This window comes from Crinia signifera, chromosome 7 (genome assembly GCF_055691185.1).
Source record: "Crinia signifera chromosome 7, ASM5569118v1, whole genome shotgun sequence".
Taxonomy (NCBI): Eukaryota; Metazoa; Chordata; class Amphibia; order Anura; family Myobatrachidae; genus Crinia; species Crinia signifera.
The window spans coordinates 140,391,261-140,409,387 of NC_139223.1; the positions used below are offsets into that span (position 1 = coordinate 140,391,261).

Consider the following 18,127-nt stretch of genomic DNA (forward strand, 5'->3'; position numbering starts at 1 on the left):
AAGGAGCATGGCCAGCAGCTCACAGCTGCAAAAAGGGGGTGTGACTTCAACTTTTTGCAAAGCCACACCCCTTTCCCCTGAGGCCACACCCCTTTTTGGGAGAGCTCACTGCGGGGACCCTCTGGAGTCCTGAGTCTGCATGCCAAAGTGTTGCGAGGTATACACACACACACACACACATACACTTACTTTTGCTGTAGCTGGTTTCTGATTGGGGCAGAATGTGTAGCTTTTGTCATCCTCTCTGCCTATATGTCAGAATGTGTGGTTACAGACTGCACATCCTACAGTACATGCCTACTTTTTTGATCTGGGAGATTTATGTGGCAAGTATAAGGGGAAGGCAGGTCAACATCATCATCATGGCATTGAGCAGTGAGGAAAGGGCCATGCTCATTCATAGTGAATGTGACTATTATACATAGCCCAGACTACTCTGTGAATGTTTATTTTGTCAGTGGGCAAATGTTAGTGTGAATGGTGAATAAAGCCTCCTTCCAGGGTAGGAAGCAGGTACTGATTACCTGAGCCTGTTAGAGGAGCACATCAGGGGCCTGGGTCAGATGCTAAGAGGGACAAAGGTCCCATTGCAGCCCCAACCCAGGACTTTCAAAGATGTATTTTCCAGATGGAGTGTGAACACACCTCCCAATTTATGCCACACCCCCAGAGGTTAAAGTGAGGGGGAACGGGGTGGAACTGAGTTCCACCACCTCTAATGGTAGTGGGAACTGAGTTCCACTTCTACCACAGCCCTGCACAGGAATTCCAACAGAAAAGCCTGTCCCTGCAGCTTCTTCTTCTGGCACGGCGTATGTGATGTCATGCCATCACCGCTGCTAAAGTGAAGAAGTGCCACTAAGAGGAGCAGGCTCAGTGCTTGCTGAAGAAACGGTGAGGGGGGTCTGGAGGGATTAAGAGATGGGGTAGCTACTGGAAGGACACAGGGCATGGAGGAGTGAGTTGCTGGAGTGACAGAGACAAATAGGTATAAGCAGCACAACTGTGGTCATTACGTGTATAAGGGGCTCTACTGTGTGATTTAATATGAATCAAGGGCACTAAATGCGGTGTAATGTGTATATGATTGTGCTACTGTGTGTTGTAATTTTAATTGCCATTACTATTGTGTGACCACACCCCTTTCTTGCACAAATTCACTGCCACCGGTCTAGACTCTCCCTAATGGAGGGGGGGGGGTGGGTGGGTATCAGTGTTAGGGAAAAGGAGTTCCACCAACTCTCCAGGACCACTTCAAGCCCTGCACACCCCCATCGGTGCCCAGGCCCTGCAGTGGTCTCATCAGCCCTGCTCGTTTCTTAAATTTTTAATGAAGGATCCTTTCTTAGTAGTTACATTTTATGGTGGCCTGGCAAAGTACCTTTATCACAGACTGTGGTATGGGTAGCATTACTGCCTGGCATGGCTCTAACTGTGCAGAGTTTGTGTGGGTTTACTCCGGGTACTCAGTGTTTGCGTGGGTTTACTCAGGGTACTTTGGTTTCCTCCCACAATCCAGAAATATACTGGTAGGTTAATTGGCTTCCACAAAAAAAAAAAAATTAACCCTAGAATGTCTGTGTGTGCATGTACATGTGGTAGGGAATATAGATTGTAAGCTCCACTGGGGCAGGGACTGATGTGAATGTTCAACTATACTCTGTAAAGCGCTGCGGAATATGTATGCGCTACATAAGAAACTTAAATACATTTCCAGTGCAAATTTTTAGAACATGGTACAATAGTAAGAAATTAGGGACCAATGTTGGCTAACAAACAAACAAAATGTTTTTTTTAAAGAGAGTTGTACAAATTTATACAGTTTTGTAAATTTTTGGTGACGATAAACTTCAATGTTTTCATTAAACACAAGCTAGCCCTTTGCAATATTCAGATGGTGTGTTGCAGGTTGTAGAAACACAACATCTCCTCATATCTATAACAGAATGTGTGCAGCCCATGAAATGTTTGTATCTCAGTAATATGGAAACCAGTAAGATATATAGATTTTGCAGAGACGACCTCCTGCTCCCAATAACAGGAGTTAAGATGCACTAAAAGTGACTGAGAGCTTGATTAATCTTATCTGTGTAACTGAATACACCATTTTCTTCTCAGCATCTGCAACGCTTTTATATAAAGTAAGTGGAGCCTTTATAGATTGCATCCTATTTACATTTCAACACAGCTTGTATGACTGACAGCGATCTGGCAATCTGCCAAAAACATTTAGACATTTTGTACAAATAATCATTTTCTACATTTTGTACAAACATAATCATTTATATAAAACGTGTGTTTAATTTTCTGTAACCAACAATCTTTGAAAATTGTTCAGAATGCAAAGTAGTTTATTTATCGCAAATACATTATTGTAGAGCATGCATGCACCCCATCTCCTATACAAAATAACCGCCAACCCAATAAGCAAAGAACACAGAACAAGAATAGAAATACTGATGGAGCCGGGTTCAATCAGGCTGGGGCCTGCAATCGAATCGCCAGCCGCCAGAAGGGGGCGCGTGTGCATGAGACGTTCCCGCGCCCCATTCCAACAGAGCTCCCCGTCGGTCTCCGCCACCTCACAGTCGGTCCCCACCGCCTTGCCGTCGGTCCCTGCTGCCTCCCCCCCCCCCACACACACCCCCCCAACCCTGCCCGTCTCCCTGAAGCCGAGACAGGTAGGGTTTCCGATCCCCGCCGCCGAGTGACCGGGACGCGCGTGCTTGTGACACATTCACGCATCCCAGTCACATGGAGTTCCCCTCAGCCAGCGCTTGCCAGCAGGGACATTCTGGTGAGCGCTGGAGCTGAATGAGAGGGGCTCCATCTGTATATACAATTTCCCTTGGATTAGAGAGCAATGGGATGGGGGAAGTTCAGGGCAATCTAGTTATCAGGACATGGCTCCTATCCCCAAGCCCTTTACCACCTGATGGTAAGTAGTGGCGCCAAGAAAGGAGGGAGGAGAAATTAATTACCCAGGCCCAGGTCTGAAGGAGGGGCCCAGTGGCGCCCTGTTACCTGGCAGCAGCAGCTGGAGCAACTCTTCTTAACCCAGCACATGTCTCTGAGTGCCAGGCTGCAGTGTGGCCAGGTAGGTGCTTAAGACATTCTTTTTCTATATTTTTTTAAGGGTGCATGGCCACGCCTACCAAGATTAGGCCACACACCCTTAAAAGTACCTGGTTTAATGACTGCTCTGATGTTATGTCCACTTGAACAAGCAAAAGGCAGGATAGTACCACAAAAGAGAGAACCACTGTAAAGCCAGACTTGGGAGACATCCCACCATATTTACTTGTCCCCAGGTACAGTCTGAGCTGTTGCTACCATGTGTATTACACCAGAACTGTTTAAATTTCTATTATTGGTGGAATGTAGGTTATAACAGTAGCGTAGAGCAGATATACTAAACAGCCCAAGTACTTAATCAGATGTTGTTGTTGTTGTTGTTGTTGTTGTTTTTTTGAAGTGCAGTAGAAGTGGTTTGTACTACTGTACTCGCTGTTATACAGAACACCAGATTGTGATGTATGAAAGTAGCGATGCAACAATCTAGCAGTTTGGTGCACAATACAGCGCAGTTGTCTGGAGCTAAGTGGAACACAGACATGTCCAGCTGTAACGTTCAAACACATGTGCAGAAGACTAAATGGCAGCTATCTTGGTAAAGGAGAATTCTTCAGTAAAGGAGCATTTATAAAGATAGTGGTGTAGTGCACTCCATAAATCACCATGAGCAAAGTCCCTAAATGGTCTCAGCTAGGCTGTGATAAGGTGATAATAACAAAGACAAGCAGGGCCGGCGCCACCACTAGGCAAATCTAGGCATTTGCCTAGGGCGCCGGCCACTGGAGGGCGGCATTTCGCCCCCCCCCCCCGTGCTGCGGGGGTAAATGTCCTGCGGCTGTGTATATAAAGCTTGCGGCGACGGCAGCGGGGGGTCCCTGCAGTCAAGAAATAACGAGCGCTATCCGCCTGGCTACGCAGAAGCGCTTCTGTTGTGGAAACACTGGCCGCACGCTGATTGGCTGAGATTCAGCCAATCAGCGTGCGCCGTGCGGCCAGTGTTTTCACAACAGAAGCGCTTCCGCGTAGCCAGGCGGATAGCGCTCGTTATTTCTTGACTGCAGGGACCCCCCGCTGCCACCGCCGCCGCAAGCTTTATATACACAGCCGCAGGACAGGTACACCCCCCCCCCCCGGCACCGGGGCGCCCCCACCCCGACTCGCCTGGGGCGCTCCGGTGCCTTGCACCAGCCCTGAAGACAAGTATATGAGAACATTGTAAGGCTCTAGTAGTGTTGACTTCTATTTTTACGTGTATTTTCTGTAGCAGGCTGATGCTGATACAATGCTAAATTACTTCATCAATGCTTCATGCTGCCCAGTTCACAAGGGAGGGTGGTTTACTCTCCTGGAAATCTGGGAGAACTACCAAAAAGTTTCTTCTGGAAGAAAGCTATATGAACTTAAAAATAACATGCAATCTTTACACAAATACTTTATGATCTACACACGGAATGATTTATCAAATGATCCAATCTCATCAACAACTTCCTCAGAACTTCTGGAGGAATGATTATGGTCAAATACGGAACGATTGTACAAATGATTTCATATGAACGGTCGATCTTTAATGATGGTGGAGGGGAGTGGATGCTGGTCAATCAGCTTTACCAAATTGTCCATCATGCATACAGATGAAACGATTAGTTGGTCCAGTGGCGTAAGTACGTACCAGTTTCCCGGAGGTAACATAAATATCGGTGCACCTTGTATAAATATATGTATGCACGTGTGTTTGTATGGGAGGGGAGGAGAGGTGCCCCCTTGGGAGCAGGAGCCCGGCGGTAGATGACTCCATAGACCAATCCAGAGGCGTCACTGTGGGAGGCAGTGGTCTTTCTGCATGCATGAAAGATCATAGACCTCTCTTAACATTCATACATATGGAACGATTTAACCTATTGGTCGTTCCGATCAATTGGGAACACCCACATCGTTTACCAAATCGTTTTGTGTGAGTTCACCTTTAATCTAGTCCCTATAGCTGAGAGGCAGCGATGCCTAATACTGTGCCATGTGGCAAATGAAGTGTGTATTTTGTCAGCAGATCTTTAAGTATAGATTTCTTTTGCAGATTTTTTCTTAATGTTTTTAAGAACAACCCTGAGAAATTTGAACATAAAATGGAGACGTTTTCTGCGCCTCGTTTAACACATGGATAGATTTGCGAGGTTATTTTCTGCAAAAATGAGGTTTGTGTTTTGTTTTTTCCTTATCTGTGTAGTGAAGCTCACTTTATAGGCTCTTTTTATTTGCTTTTTCTCACCCTTATCACTTAACATGTTGCAATGACACGCTTGGCTGGAAATAGACGATTGCTCTGTCTTACATGCTTCACTCTCTTATTGTCTTTTAAGTGCTCATTATTGCTTCAACAAGAAATAGTGCATGGGTAATGAAAGACCTAAACTTTTAATAAGTCAGCTGAAAGGGTTTCTGTATATGCTTAATAAGAGAGATTGCTTTTAACACGTCTCACGCTGAGTTTTTTCTCTGATCTCCGTTGGCAATAACATTGGCCCTCATTCAGGTTCATGCGCTCGCATGCACATTCGCAAGCACTCTTACGGAAAAAACCACACGCACGCATCGGGCGAAGGCACGCCTACAGTGCTTGCGAAATCATTTGCATGCAACCATACTAAGAAGGGGGGTGGTCTATCATTGCGCGTACGTGTAACTGGTCGCACGCACCCACACATTTGCGCACGCACACTCACCTCAAGCTGCTAACGAACATGCTCTACTCCCCAAATGTTAGCAAACCAAATACTAGTATGCACGCAGCAAACATCCTCGCACACATCAATTAAATCACATCACCCTCCTCAATTATTTCCATGTGCTGGATACAATAATCAACTTTGCAAGCAAATTACATTGACACAATAGAGCTGAATTTAATCATGTTTCCTCATTATCCTCGTTTGGTCAAAATAACTTTAGCAACAGAAGAAGTTTGTATCTGCTAACACTTGATTGCTGGTGGTATGCAATCAGAAGTTGTGCTGAGGTAATTGTCTCATGAAATCAACCATGTATTGGTGTCAATAGTGTGCAGGTGCCATTGATTTACCCATTGATTTAGCCATTTCGTGCGTGTGTTTGCTCCGTACGAATGAGCACATTACAAGGAGCAAGGTGTGCGAAACTAAAAACCTGCTTTGAGCTGGCGAAAAGTTTTGCGTTGGAGGGGAACAATCCCTCTTGCACTCATGCGAAAGCACTCCCACCACTCATAGTGAACGCCCATGTGTACGCCCATGTGTACGCCCACTTTTGCTCATTATAATGGTCGCGCCCATGCTAACGCCCACTGCACGCCTACTACCGATGCACTCGTTCGCACGGAGAAATCTCCGCGAAAGTTTGCTTGCGAGTATTTTTTAATTACATTGCACATGCGCAGTGCGCTAGCTGCACATGCGCAATGGGGGTAGCAGGGTGAAACGTGCGAATTCGCATGCGTATGCGCCAATGTGAATAAGGGCCATTGTGTGTTAGACCAGAATGAGGCCCACATTTGCGGAAGGAACAAAGAAGCCAGAACCCTTTACAGCAGGATTGCAGGGAGTTCTAAACAGTACAGGTTTGCCGAGCAGTATCTTTCATTCATTTCATTTTACATTGTTTGGGGCAGGGGGAGTAATGTGTGGGCATACATATGGCACCATTAATAAATGCATGATCATTTTATTAGCTGGTAGTATAATCAAGGCATTGCTGAAAAAAAAAATAATTATGTGTGCATGTGTGGGGGGGGGGGGGGGGGGGGCTTTTGGGTCTGTAATACAGATGGAGCGCCTCTCATTTTTGCTGGCGCTGCGCCAGCGCCAGAATCTGACTGAGAAGCGCGTGCGTCTCACACGCACGCGCGTCTCAGTTTCCCGTCGGCGGGGGGACGGGAACCCTGTCCGTCTCCACTTCAGGGAGCCGGACAGGGTTGGGGGGGGGGGAGGCGGCAAGGCGGCGGGGACCCCGGGCGAACCTCGGTAAGGCGGCGGGGACCCGGGGGAGCCCCGTTGTAAGGCGATGCACGAGCATCTCGTGCGCACGCGTCCCCTTACGGCGGCTGGCGGGGGATGGCGGCTGGCGAATCTTCTGCCATCCCCTGCAAGAGCGAGACCCGCTCCATCTGTATGATAAGAATTCCCATGTGCAGCAAAAACTGTGCAGATAATATTGTACATGGTGTAGATGGATTTTGAAAACAACATAAAAGGGAAATATAGGGGCACATTTACATCATTATAAGTCATTATACAGTACATCTACCTGCTTGAAAGCATACATATCCCTGACAGAAAACTGTATAAATTTGTACAACCCTTCACATTCATGACGTCTAATTTACCACTTACCAACCTAATTTAGGATTTTTTCTATCTTTAAATTCAGTTCTGTGACAGAGAAAACCAAACTGAAGTACAAAGAAACCGAAACCATTTGACTTGTATGTTCTGCTGAGAAAGATCCGCCTCACAGCCTGTGCTGCCCTAGGCACACTTCCAGCATGCGTGTCTCTGGAGAGGGGAGAATAGGCTGGATGTGCAGACACTCGACCATCAAGGCGTTTATCGCTGTGGATCCAGTGTGCTTTGCAAATTTGATTCAGTGACAGACAGCAGCTAATTGCCGTTTAGTTGCCATGGTTTAGCGGGCGTCTATGCCTACATGTGATGTTAGAATAGGGGCATACACACGGGGCAATTTCAGCACCATCTCTATGCGATCTGACTAGATCGCTTAGAAATAGAGCACTGATCGATCCGTGGGTACAGTATGCCCTGCAGCGATGGTGATCCACGGTCCCGCACGTCGCTGTCACGCGCAGGAAAAGACAGTGCATGCACAATTTATGCAAAAATTTACAAAATTACAACTTATCCTGAATCAGGCTTTTTACCCTATATATTCTGTTAACAGCCTGGAATTTATGGGTTATTCCCGCGCGTTAACCCCCAGAGAAGGTGCACTTAATGCGGATGATTCTTCCCAGCTCTGCAGCTAATTGTATATGCTCCTTGGAGTTCTAACTTTTTTCCCCCTTTTGCTTAATATTCATGCACTAAGCCCCCTGATACTATTATGCCAATAAGGTCTTCCCCCTGATACAAAGCAGAATGTGTAGATTTATCCGCTGATGATCGTTGGCTTGTGTTGCTTGCATCTCAGAAAGTCCTTTGAGAGCTATATAAATTAACTAATATGCCTCGCAAGCTTTCCATGTATGATATAATAACATATTGATTTCTTTGCCAATAACTAAATAATTCAGCTTCGAAGACACAGGACACCAATGCACTTCTAAACATTGTGCTAATTATCAACCGCAAGATCAATGTGGAATGTGCTGTTGGAATATTTGTCCAATCAAAATCGACCTTTAATGCTTCTAAATGCACGGCACGCTGGGCTGTAGAGCGGAAAGTAAATACAAATGATGGGAATCCGCAAGTGACAACGTTTAGTAAAGGCTGACATGCACATTGAAAGAAGGCTAATCCTAAGGCGCAAGGAATCAATGTGTCAGAAAGGCTCAAGCTTGACATCCTGCTCAACCGAAGGTGACAAAGTAATTGTTAATTACTGATTACATCTTCATCCCCAAATTCATTCTGGTGTCCATGTGGTGCTGTTATTGTTTTACATACCTCGACTTTACACATTGACCATTCCCCAAAATTCCAGGCATAGTGAGGATAAACTGGGCAGCTTCGGTACTGAGTGAGCAGCGCAGGACAAGGTCGCCCATCTCCTTCAGCTTGCATGATTATGTGCCGAGAGCGCGTCTGCTGGCCTGAAAAATTGTCATTGGTTACCTTATTGCTTTTACAGAAAGAGCAACATGCATATAACAAATACATGCAGAGTCTCCCATATGCGGAAATCCAATATCCCAAGTACAGTACTCCAAAATCCAACATGTTTTGAACATGACTAAGATGGTGGCACATTTGCTTATTGATGATTCAATATACACAAGAGTTGTTTCATGCAAAAATGATTACAGGTCGGCCAGGCCTGATAAAATGGAGGGGGCCTGGCCCCTGCTGCTTGGGCGTGGCCACATCCCCATGGAAAAAAAACTAAATGCAATTTGTGTGGGATGCAGGGTGCAGGATCATCATTGCACTCAGAGGAAGAGAGAGGACAGGCTGCGGCTGCAGCTGTCTCTCACCCCAGTTCAGCACACAGGACTGAGCATGGTGCGCTGACCTGGGGAGAGACTCTGTACTGTGGGAGCAGCCCGTCCTCTCTCCACCCACTGCCCAGTTCCCTGCAATGGAGTAAGGGGGGGAGAGGGACCCAGGCACCTCCAGAAGATCCAGGCCAGAGTAAAAAGTACCTGCTCCCCCCACCTCCACGGTATGTGTATAAGGTGTATAAGAAACAAAGATGTTTTTCATGTTTTGACTTGGGTCCCATCCAAAATATCTGGTTAGGGGTGCAAATATTCCAAAATGCAGAAAAATAAATCAGACATTCAAAATTGTTATTGTCTATATTCATAAACCGGTTTCCAATTTAAAAACAAAAAAACAAAACAAAACCACAACAGCAATGTTAAGCGATGTGACATTTTTACACTACAAAAGACACGTATTGCCTGGGCCATCATCTGGGCAGCTGATATAACTATAACTTCACCACCCATACAGCAGCTGTCCATAACTGAATCACACTCTTGGCTTTGAAGCACAAAAAAATAAAAAATAAACACATTTATTTGAAACATTTAGGGCAATAAATCATGGTGCAAATAACCTGTTGTGCTGTAGCTGTTGTTTCTGAATGACATTAGATATCATCAGATGCCACCGCAGGTCCCCATTACTTTCTTTCTTTAGCATAATGATTTTCTTTTAAAACACGCTCAACCAATTTGAAAGTGGGCAGTAAATTAATGAGGGATACAAGTGTGAAAATTGCATTTGTTTTTATTGCAATTACAAATACCATAGTTAGTTGCCAATCGACTTAGATCTTTTTTTATGGGGCATTTTGTGTTCCATAATTATATGATAAGCTTTTAATTTCCCAAAGGAGTGAGACATGGTTCTAGGACATTTGCTTGCTGTGCAGTTGAGCATCAGCAATTGTTGGTAAAGCCAAACATACAGTAATCTTTCCTCAAACAAACCTAACTCTGCACAGCAGTATTACCTTAGCCTACAGTATGTGTACCTTCCCAGAGCCGACCCTAGCTAATTTGGTGCTCTATTAAAGATTTTGCTTGGTTGGTCCCCAGCACTGTCTCTAGTTCTACTCCTTATTCACATTAAACCACATTGTATTGCTCCTTATTCAAATTACAATGCTATTTAGTCACATTACACCACACAGTAGTTTAGTCATTTTATATTACTATTGAGACATTATTTCTTTGTTTGTTTCAGGGTTTTTTTTACTTCCCAACTGATCCCAAAAGTCCCAGCCAGATCCTAGCTGCCAAAGAGGGTGATAGCAGTGTCTTTAGCAGTTTGTGTCATATGATAGGAAGTCTTAGAAGAAGAAGAAGAAGAAGAAGAAGAAGAAGAAGAAGAAGAAGAAGAAACAATCCAACAACTGGAGAAACGCAGGTCAAGAACTAGGTCCAGTGCACGGAACCTAAATGTACTAACATTGACACCCAGATAAGTAACTGACCATTATCTTACTATACCAGTTTTATTTTTTGTAATATATATTGTATTGGTATTTTCACAGGTAAGAAACAAATATCACAGCATGAAATAAAATCAGTTCCAGGGCTAAAACAAACACTTATTTTTTATATACATTTTTAAATTTTAGTAATTGTGTATACTACCCCGGAAGCCCGATATCATTTAAAGATCAATTTAACCAATGATTTAATTTGGTTTTCTAAAGACACATTAGATGTTTCTTTAATATGCAAAATGAGGAAATCTGTTTTAGGTACAGTATGCTACATTTTCATTCATTAAAAAATAGCTCCCTATGCCTATTACACTAAAAAGGACACCCAATTTTACAATCTAAATGCCAAGGCAGCTTTTGAAGTTTTTCCACAGTAAAAAAAAAACAGAAATTTGTTTGAAACATCGGCACTGCCACAAAATTGCAAGAATGACTGCAAGTTATTTTGCTATAATTATTAATACAAATAACCCCATCTACACTGAGCACAGTATTCATCAGAGTAGTTACAATTATCTCAGATGAAAACACAAATGTAACTCTGAGCGAAACATTCACAGGTATTTCCTCTGTAGGATACGGCCTATAATTATTGAATAAATTATCTGTAATTTTCCAGAACACCTTCCTGATCTTTCTTTTTTCCTCCTCATTATTTGGTGTTAATATTCCTAACAGGTCACATGCAGCAGAATACAATCTTGGTTACCTCAGAGTGTAGCTTCGCAGCTTTTGAAGAGATGTTTTGTAATAAATGAGTCATTGATTTGCTACATCCCCCTATTGTTATTACTAAACCTCATTACAGATTCACTTCTATCTGCGCATATATTACTCTACAGCAGTCCCCGAAAATCACTGAGGAGAAAACACCACAATGGTAATAAGTGTCTCTTCTTATCTATTCTTTTGTGAACCAAATATTAACAAAGAAGTATAAGCTCACAAAGCGAGTGTAATGGAATTGTTTTATGTTCCTGTCCAGTGGTCAGCTCATCTTGCCAGTGCAGTGTTCTATGTCTGCAAAGATTGTAATGGAATTGTATTATGATCCTGTCCAGTGGTCAGCTCATCTTGCAAGTGTAGTATTCTGTAAAGAATGTAATAGAATTGTATTATGATCAGAGCCAGTTTGGTGCCATAGTCAAGATATTGGCTGGTACAACCTAGCCATACCTATAGAAGAGTGTCTGGTTCTCCCACATTCTGCCCGCTTCCTAATGATGCGGGAAGGATGAGGAGGTGATACCTGGAAATCACAGCTCAGTGAGGTGAGGAGGGGGGACTAAATGATGTGAATAAGCATAATTTATCCCCACCCACTTCCAACGGACCAGCAAATCACATAATGTTCCCAGAGAGAAGGTAAGTATGCCCCTAGCAAATAATACCACCACCAAGCATAGTGTTTATACATTAAAATGAATAATAACACATTGGTTTATGGTTTACACAGCACCACCAAGCACACAGTACAGCCCCCCTCACACCTCTTCCCTCACAGCACAGCACCACCCAGCACACAGTACATGACTGGTCTTCCCTCACAGCACAGCACCACCCAGCACACAGTACAGCCTCCCTCACAGCACAGCACCACCCAGCACACAATAGATCATTGCACTTCCATCACAGCACAGCACCACCCAGCAGGTCCATCTTAATAGTATTGCTGGCCCTAGGCAAAGAAACGCTGTAGTCATGGTCTTCCAAGATATTGTTAAAGCTTTCGATATAGTGCCACACAAGAGGTTGCTAAATAAAATGGAGGACCTGGGATTAGGGGCAAGAATCTGTAGATGGGTAGGGAACTGGCTGTATAATAGAGAACATAGAGTGGTTGAGAACAGTGCAGTATCAAATATGATATCAGTACTAAGTGGAGGTTCGGTACTAGGGCCCACTTTATTTAACATATTTATTAACGATATTGGGCTGGGATTACTCAGCAATCTATCCATCTTTGCTGATGACACAAAACTGAGTAGTTATTAGATCAACCAAGGATGTCTCCGCGCTTCAGAATGATCTTAATAAACTAGATGAGTGGGCAAAAAAGTGGTTAGACCACATCTTGAATATGGAGTACAATTTTGGGCCCCACACTATAAAAAGGATGTCATAGAACTGGAAAAAAAACAAAGAAGAGCAACAAAGCTAATTAAGGGAATGGAGAATTTAAGCTACCAGGATAGATTGAGCCAATTTGGACTGTTCACACTAGAGAAGAGACGTTTAAGGGGGGACATGCTCAACATGTACAAATATATCAAGGGCCAATATAAGGAACTCTCAAGCACCCTTTTTTACTGCAAGGAAGGAGTCTAGGACATGTGGGCACGAGTTTAGAGTAGAAGAAAAAAGATTTAATTCCCTTAGAAGGAAAAACTTCTACAGTCAGGGCAGCCAAACTATGGAACGCTCTTCCTGGTTAAGTGGTGTCAGCTGACACAATAAATACATTTAAAATGAGGTTGGACAAACATTTATTGGTTAAAAACATCCAGGGGTACAAATAAGAATCATAATCTGTCTTCAAAAGTATCAGAATATATCATATAACAAGGGATAAGCTATTAAAACCTAGGTTGAACTCGGTGGACGCAAGTCTTTATTCAGCCTTATCTGCTATGTAACTATGTAACAATGCACTGGGTCCCTCTACTTAAGTTAAAAATAAAATATTACTTCCTGCGGTGTCTCTCAACCTACTATCTGCCATCCAGCAATTAGCATCTTAAAGCCAGTAACTGTTTTGGCTGCAGGCCAGTAGAGAATGTTTTCTAACAGCTCTGATATTGTGTAATTCACAACCAAGGCATACAGGGAGCAGCCTGACTAGCCTCACAAGAAACTCTGGAGGCACCAGCATACCCCTGCTCGAAGGCCCCTAGGGTTGCCCAGTAAGCCCATACATTAAGATGGCCCTTCCACCCAGCACACAGTAGATCATTGCTCTTCCATCACAGCACAGCACCATCTATCACACAGTACAGCCCCCCTCACACCTCTCCCCTTACAGCACATATCTTTCCTCACACACTCATCACAGTGCAGCCACAGCTACCCCAGATTTTCTTGGGTCCTGTGTTGCCCAGCTGAACGTGTTTGCTACAGCATGCTGGAGGCAGAATTGTGAGGGATGACTCATGAGCTCTGCAAAGGCCCATTATGATTATGCCCAGTGGTGACATCATGTTGGGGGTGTAGTCTTTTCTATTTCTTTCTTGTGTAATAGATTGTATTTATCATCCTGTCTAGTGATCAGGTCATGTTGCAGATGTAGGTGTCTAATTATGTATATAGTGTCAAAAAGTATATACTCTGATCATGTTCAGTGTTTGTTGGAGGTGTAGTAATCTGTCTGTACAGCATATACTGTAATAAAATGACTGTCATTTCCTTCCATGAAAGAGGTGAGGGATAGTGGCATCTGGACCTCTTTTACCTTCAGAATGGTTTTTGTGATGTGAAGATACAACAGAAGACAATTCAGTCATCATGGACATATCTTCTCACATACATCTACATAATAGTAGATGTGTCAAGTTGCTAAAAGAAAAACTACTTTAATAATATTTTCTTATCCCTCTAATTTTCACAAGGAAACCACATTTGGGAGCCTATCCGTCCTCCTCCTAACCTCTTTTGCTCCTCCTATCCTGCCTCCCCTACCCCTCCATCTGTTCCCATCCGTTCCCACTTATCCTATTGTTTTTCGTTCATCCACCCACCTCCTTTTAGTCTGTTAAATCTTATGAGTAGGGCCCTCCTTCCTCACGTATACTCACTCTACCTCTTTACCTCACCAGTGTTCCTGCCCTGTTCTTCCCTTCCTCTACTTCATCTTCAGTCTCCTCGACAATTTCGACACCTACTTCAGAACTGATGCTGATTTTAGTTCTACCAGCTATACCCTATTTATGCTGTATTTTATCAACACACCCTGTACGTTACCTTGTCATTTGTTTTTTGTTTGCTATGTACGGCGCTGCGGACACTTTGTGGCGCGTTATAAATAAACAAACTACTACTACTACATTTGTTTGAAGGGGATGGCCAGCTGGAGAATAGCATATGTTTAAGATACAACTAACTAGCCCTATCCTTTCCTTTATTAGACCAGACACCAATTAAATTAGCATCTACAGTAATTTATTTAAATCACTTAAAAATACCTAAATAAAGATTTCAGATGTGCAATGAATGGGAGACGTTGGTTATTATCTTATCTGAAGCCATAATATTCTGTATTTATTTCCATGTGTGTCCAATCAGATTTGAGTTTTCCATGGTGACTTTTAAAGAGTTCTTCACAGAGAGAGTCCCAGAATGAGCAGCCATGTCTGAGCTATGTAAGGACATGACCATACTTGCCTACTCTCCCACGGAATGGCCTGAGGCTCCCAAAAATCAGATACCATTCTTGACCACCCAAAAAAAGAAGGTATGTCTTTTGAAACTTGCCAGCAACCCGTATACCCCAAGCTTCCCATCTCAATTGCCTGCTTGCATATCAAAAGTGGGCGGAGTGATGACGTGATTTGTGCTAATTCAAATCATCTTAGCTCTGCCTCCTGCTTTACAATAGCAGAAATCTAGGTGTTCAATTGCAGGGGGTTGACCACGATGATGAGATTTCATCTCAATGCCGTAGCACTGCCCATCTATGCTTATTGTTGAGCTGACCTGAGGACAAACGGTGGGGCTACAAAGATGGGAACAGCCAACATCAAACCACCTGGGCCACCAACGTCACTCGCCAAGTGATGGCATGCGGGAGACAGACCCACTATATGAGAGTTCCAGAGAACCCAAATGAAGTTCAGTACTCTCTCGGACATACAAGGCGAGTTGACCAGCATGATTGTGTGTTGTCTTTGCTGCAAAACTGCACCAGTCGGGAAGTGAGATTTTTAAATCGAAATTGTTTTAAAAAATATTAGCAAATGTCAATTCTGTTAAAATTGTAAAATATTTATGAGTGTATATGTGAATGGTACAGAGCATTTTCTGCAGACAAGTTTAATCGCCAGTGACACGCTGTAAAACTTGTTGCTGCAGTGGGTCATTGAGCAAAGTCTGGTCTCTTGGGGATTTGCAACAAAATAAGGGAATAAACACTTCACAATTCTGCTTCTTAAAACTCCACGAAAGAAGCAGAAAGTTAGGATGACCTTGACTAGAAAATAAATGAAATGTTCTCTACAGCCTATATCCTAATTCTGTCTCACTCTTAATAAGAGGAGAAAAGCGTTAAGTTAATCATGGTGTTTTGCAGTGCAATTCTATGGAAATAGTGACAGGCAGGGCATGCTAAAATGAAATTGCAGCCCATTCAGAATTCATCTAGAAAACACATTGGATTCAAAAACACATTATAAGCCTGCTGGTCACTGTGCATTGTATAGAGTATGCCATATATGTTATAAATCGATGATCAGCATTTCATCAGCAGATCAGGGAATATTAAGCATGGAAAAAAGTCCCTCTTACTCTCAATTCCTGTCCCCTATGTCCTAGCACTATCACATCAGTCCTGTCCCTGTCACTCTTGTCTTCTGACCTCTCTATTCTGTCCTGCCATTACCTCTGTCATGAGCCTGCCACCCCTTTCCCCTCTTCCCTGGTCTTGTCACCTCTGTCCTTACCCTCTCTGCCACTTCTGTCCTTACCCTGTCATGCCTTCTCTGCCTTCTTTGTTTTGGCATTGTTGTCCTTTCAATGTCACATCTTTCCTGCTCTGCCCCCACTGTCCTGGACATGTCACCTCTGCCCTGTGCACACTGTCATGTCTTGGTCTTGACTCATCTGTCCTGTATTTGTCACTCCTCTCTCCTGCCCCCTCTGTTTTGTCCTGTCACTGTCACCTCTATCCTGGCTTTGTTACCTTTGTCTTGGCCCTGTCCCCTCTATACTGGCCCTGTTACATCTGTCCCTTTTTCATATGGTGTCAGTGTATGTGCTTTTTTTTAAATCTCTCTATGCCAATGGGGGGAGGGGGGGGGGGGCGCTTCCAATATTTTCCTGTGGTGCCTACAAAGTTCTAGTTACACCATTGCTTTCCATTGAGCTACAGCACATACATTGTAATATCTGATCAAAGGTCTTCTAACAACAATTACAACATGTGCAGCCGGCACAATAAGTCGAAAATGTATTAGCCATTGCTGAAGTCTATGACAAGCATCATTTAGTGCTTAAGCAGATGCCTACCCATAGCTCATACCTTCTGGAAGACATAACCCTTAGTGGTGCAGAGAAGAAAACATAATAACACTCCTTTAAACTCACCTGCAAAGCCACCTGTCTGGGGGCAAAGAGACCAGGCTGACCAGTCAGTGATGTGACAGTCAAATGTGCATTCAACGAGACATCGGAGACTCATTTTATCAGGCTTCTTCAATTCTAGCTATGTGGCAAAAGGAGAATAAACAGGTAACTTCAGTTACATTTATCTCAGCATAAGTTATCAGCACCACACATCACAGATACAGAAATACTGTGCTAAAGCCACAATCCCCAATCGCAGGGTCAGACTTGGGAATGTTTAACATCATTAAAAATCCTGATTCTGACCAAAAAACAGTTGACAAGTTTGGCAAATTGAGGATTGTGAAATGTTTAATTTTCAATTCTCTAGTAAACATAATATATCGTGTCTCTGTATTTTAGAAAGACTGGGGGCCAGATGCACTGAGGGTCAAAAGAGATAAGAAGGAGAGTGATAAACCAGATGTCAGCTGCCCACCCTGTCCTCCCACAGGGCGCCCACAGTTTAGAGTCACTATATATCACTATATAGGTGTCTCTGAACTGCAAGCGCTGGAGAAATCATTCGAACGCCAAGCGTTCTCATGGGAATGCCCATAAAACGTTGGGGAGTCCCATATGCTAAAGAGGTTGGCCGGCGCCCCCCCCCCCTTCCCCCCCCCCCCCGCCCACTGTGTAGGGTGCGTGGACCCGGCAAACTGAAAGTTTGCCGTGGGTGCACTCACCCTGCATCTGCACATGTGCAGAAATACGCCTGCGCACAGGTCCGCCACTAGAAATGCTGGGGCCCGGGACTGACCTACAGTCCGGGCCCCCAGCAGCACTACACCATACCTCCAAACCCCCCCCAGGCGCGCCCGCACGCTAGCACCCTGCCTGCCACTGCCAGCACCCTGCTTGCCAGCACCCTGCCTCCCCCTACTCCGTCCCCATTACTTACCATCATGTCGCAGCCACGTTCTCCGGCTCCTTCAGTCTCCACGGTCCGAGCGCACACTGCACAGTGCAGCCTGCAGAGAGCGCCGAGCCCCTCTGTGTCCTAGGCTCAGTGCTCTGCAGGCTGCACTGTGTATTGTGCGTGCCTGGCCACCGGGTGAGGGACGCTGGGTGTGCGGGG

General features: G+C 44.2%; 1 protein-coding gene across 1 annotated transcript in view; it reads right to left on the reverse strand.

Moving 5' to 3' along the window:
• Positions 1–18,127, reverse strand: part of THSD7B (thrombospondin type 1 domain containing 7B) — a 443,716-nt gene that overhangs the window by 37,551 nt on the left and 388,038 nt on the right. Inside the window, exons 20-21 of the mRNA XM_083153878.1 lie at positions 17,032–17,149; positions 8,727–8,872 (exon numbers count right to left, since the gene is read on the reverse strand). Of these exons, the coding sequence (XP_083010004.1) occupies positions 8,727–8,872; positions 17,032–17,149 (264 nt within the window). The remainder of the gene's footprint in view (positions 1–8,726; positions 8,873–17,031; positions 17,150–18,127) is intronic.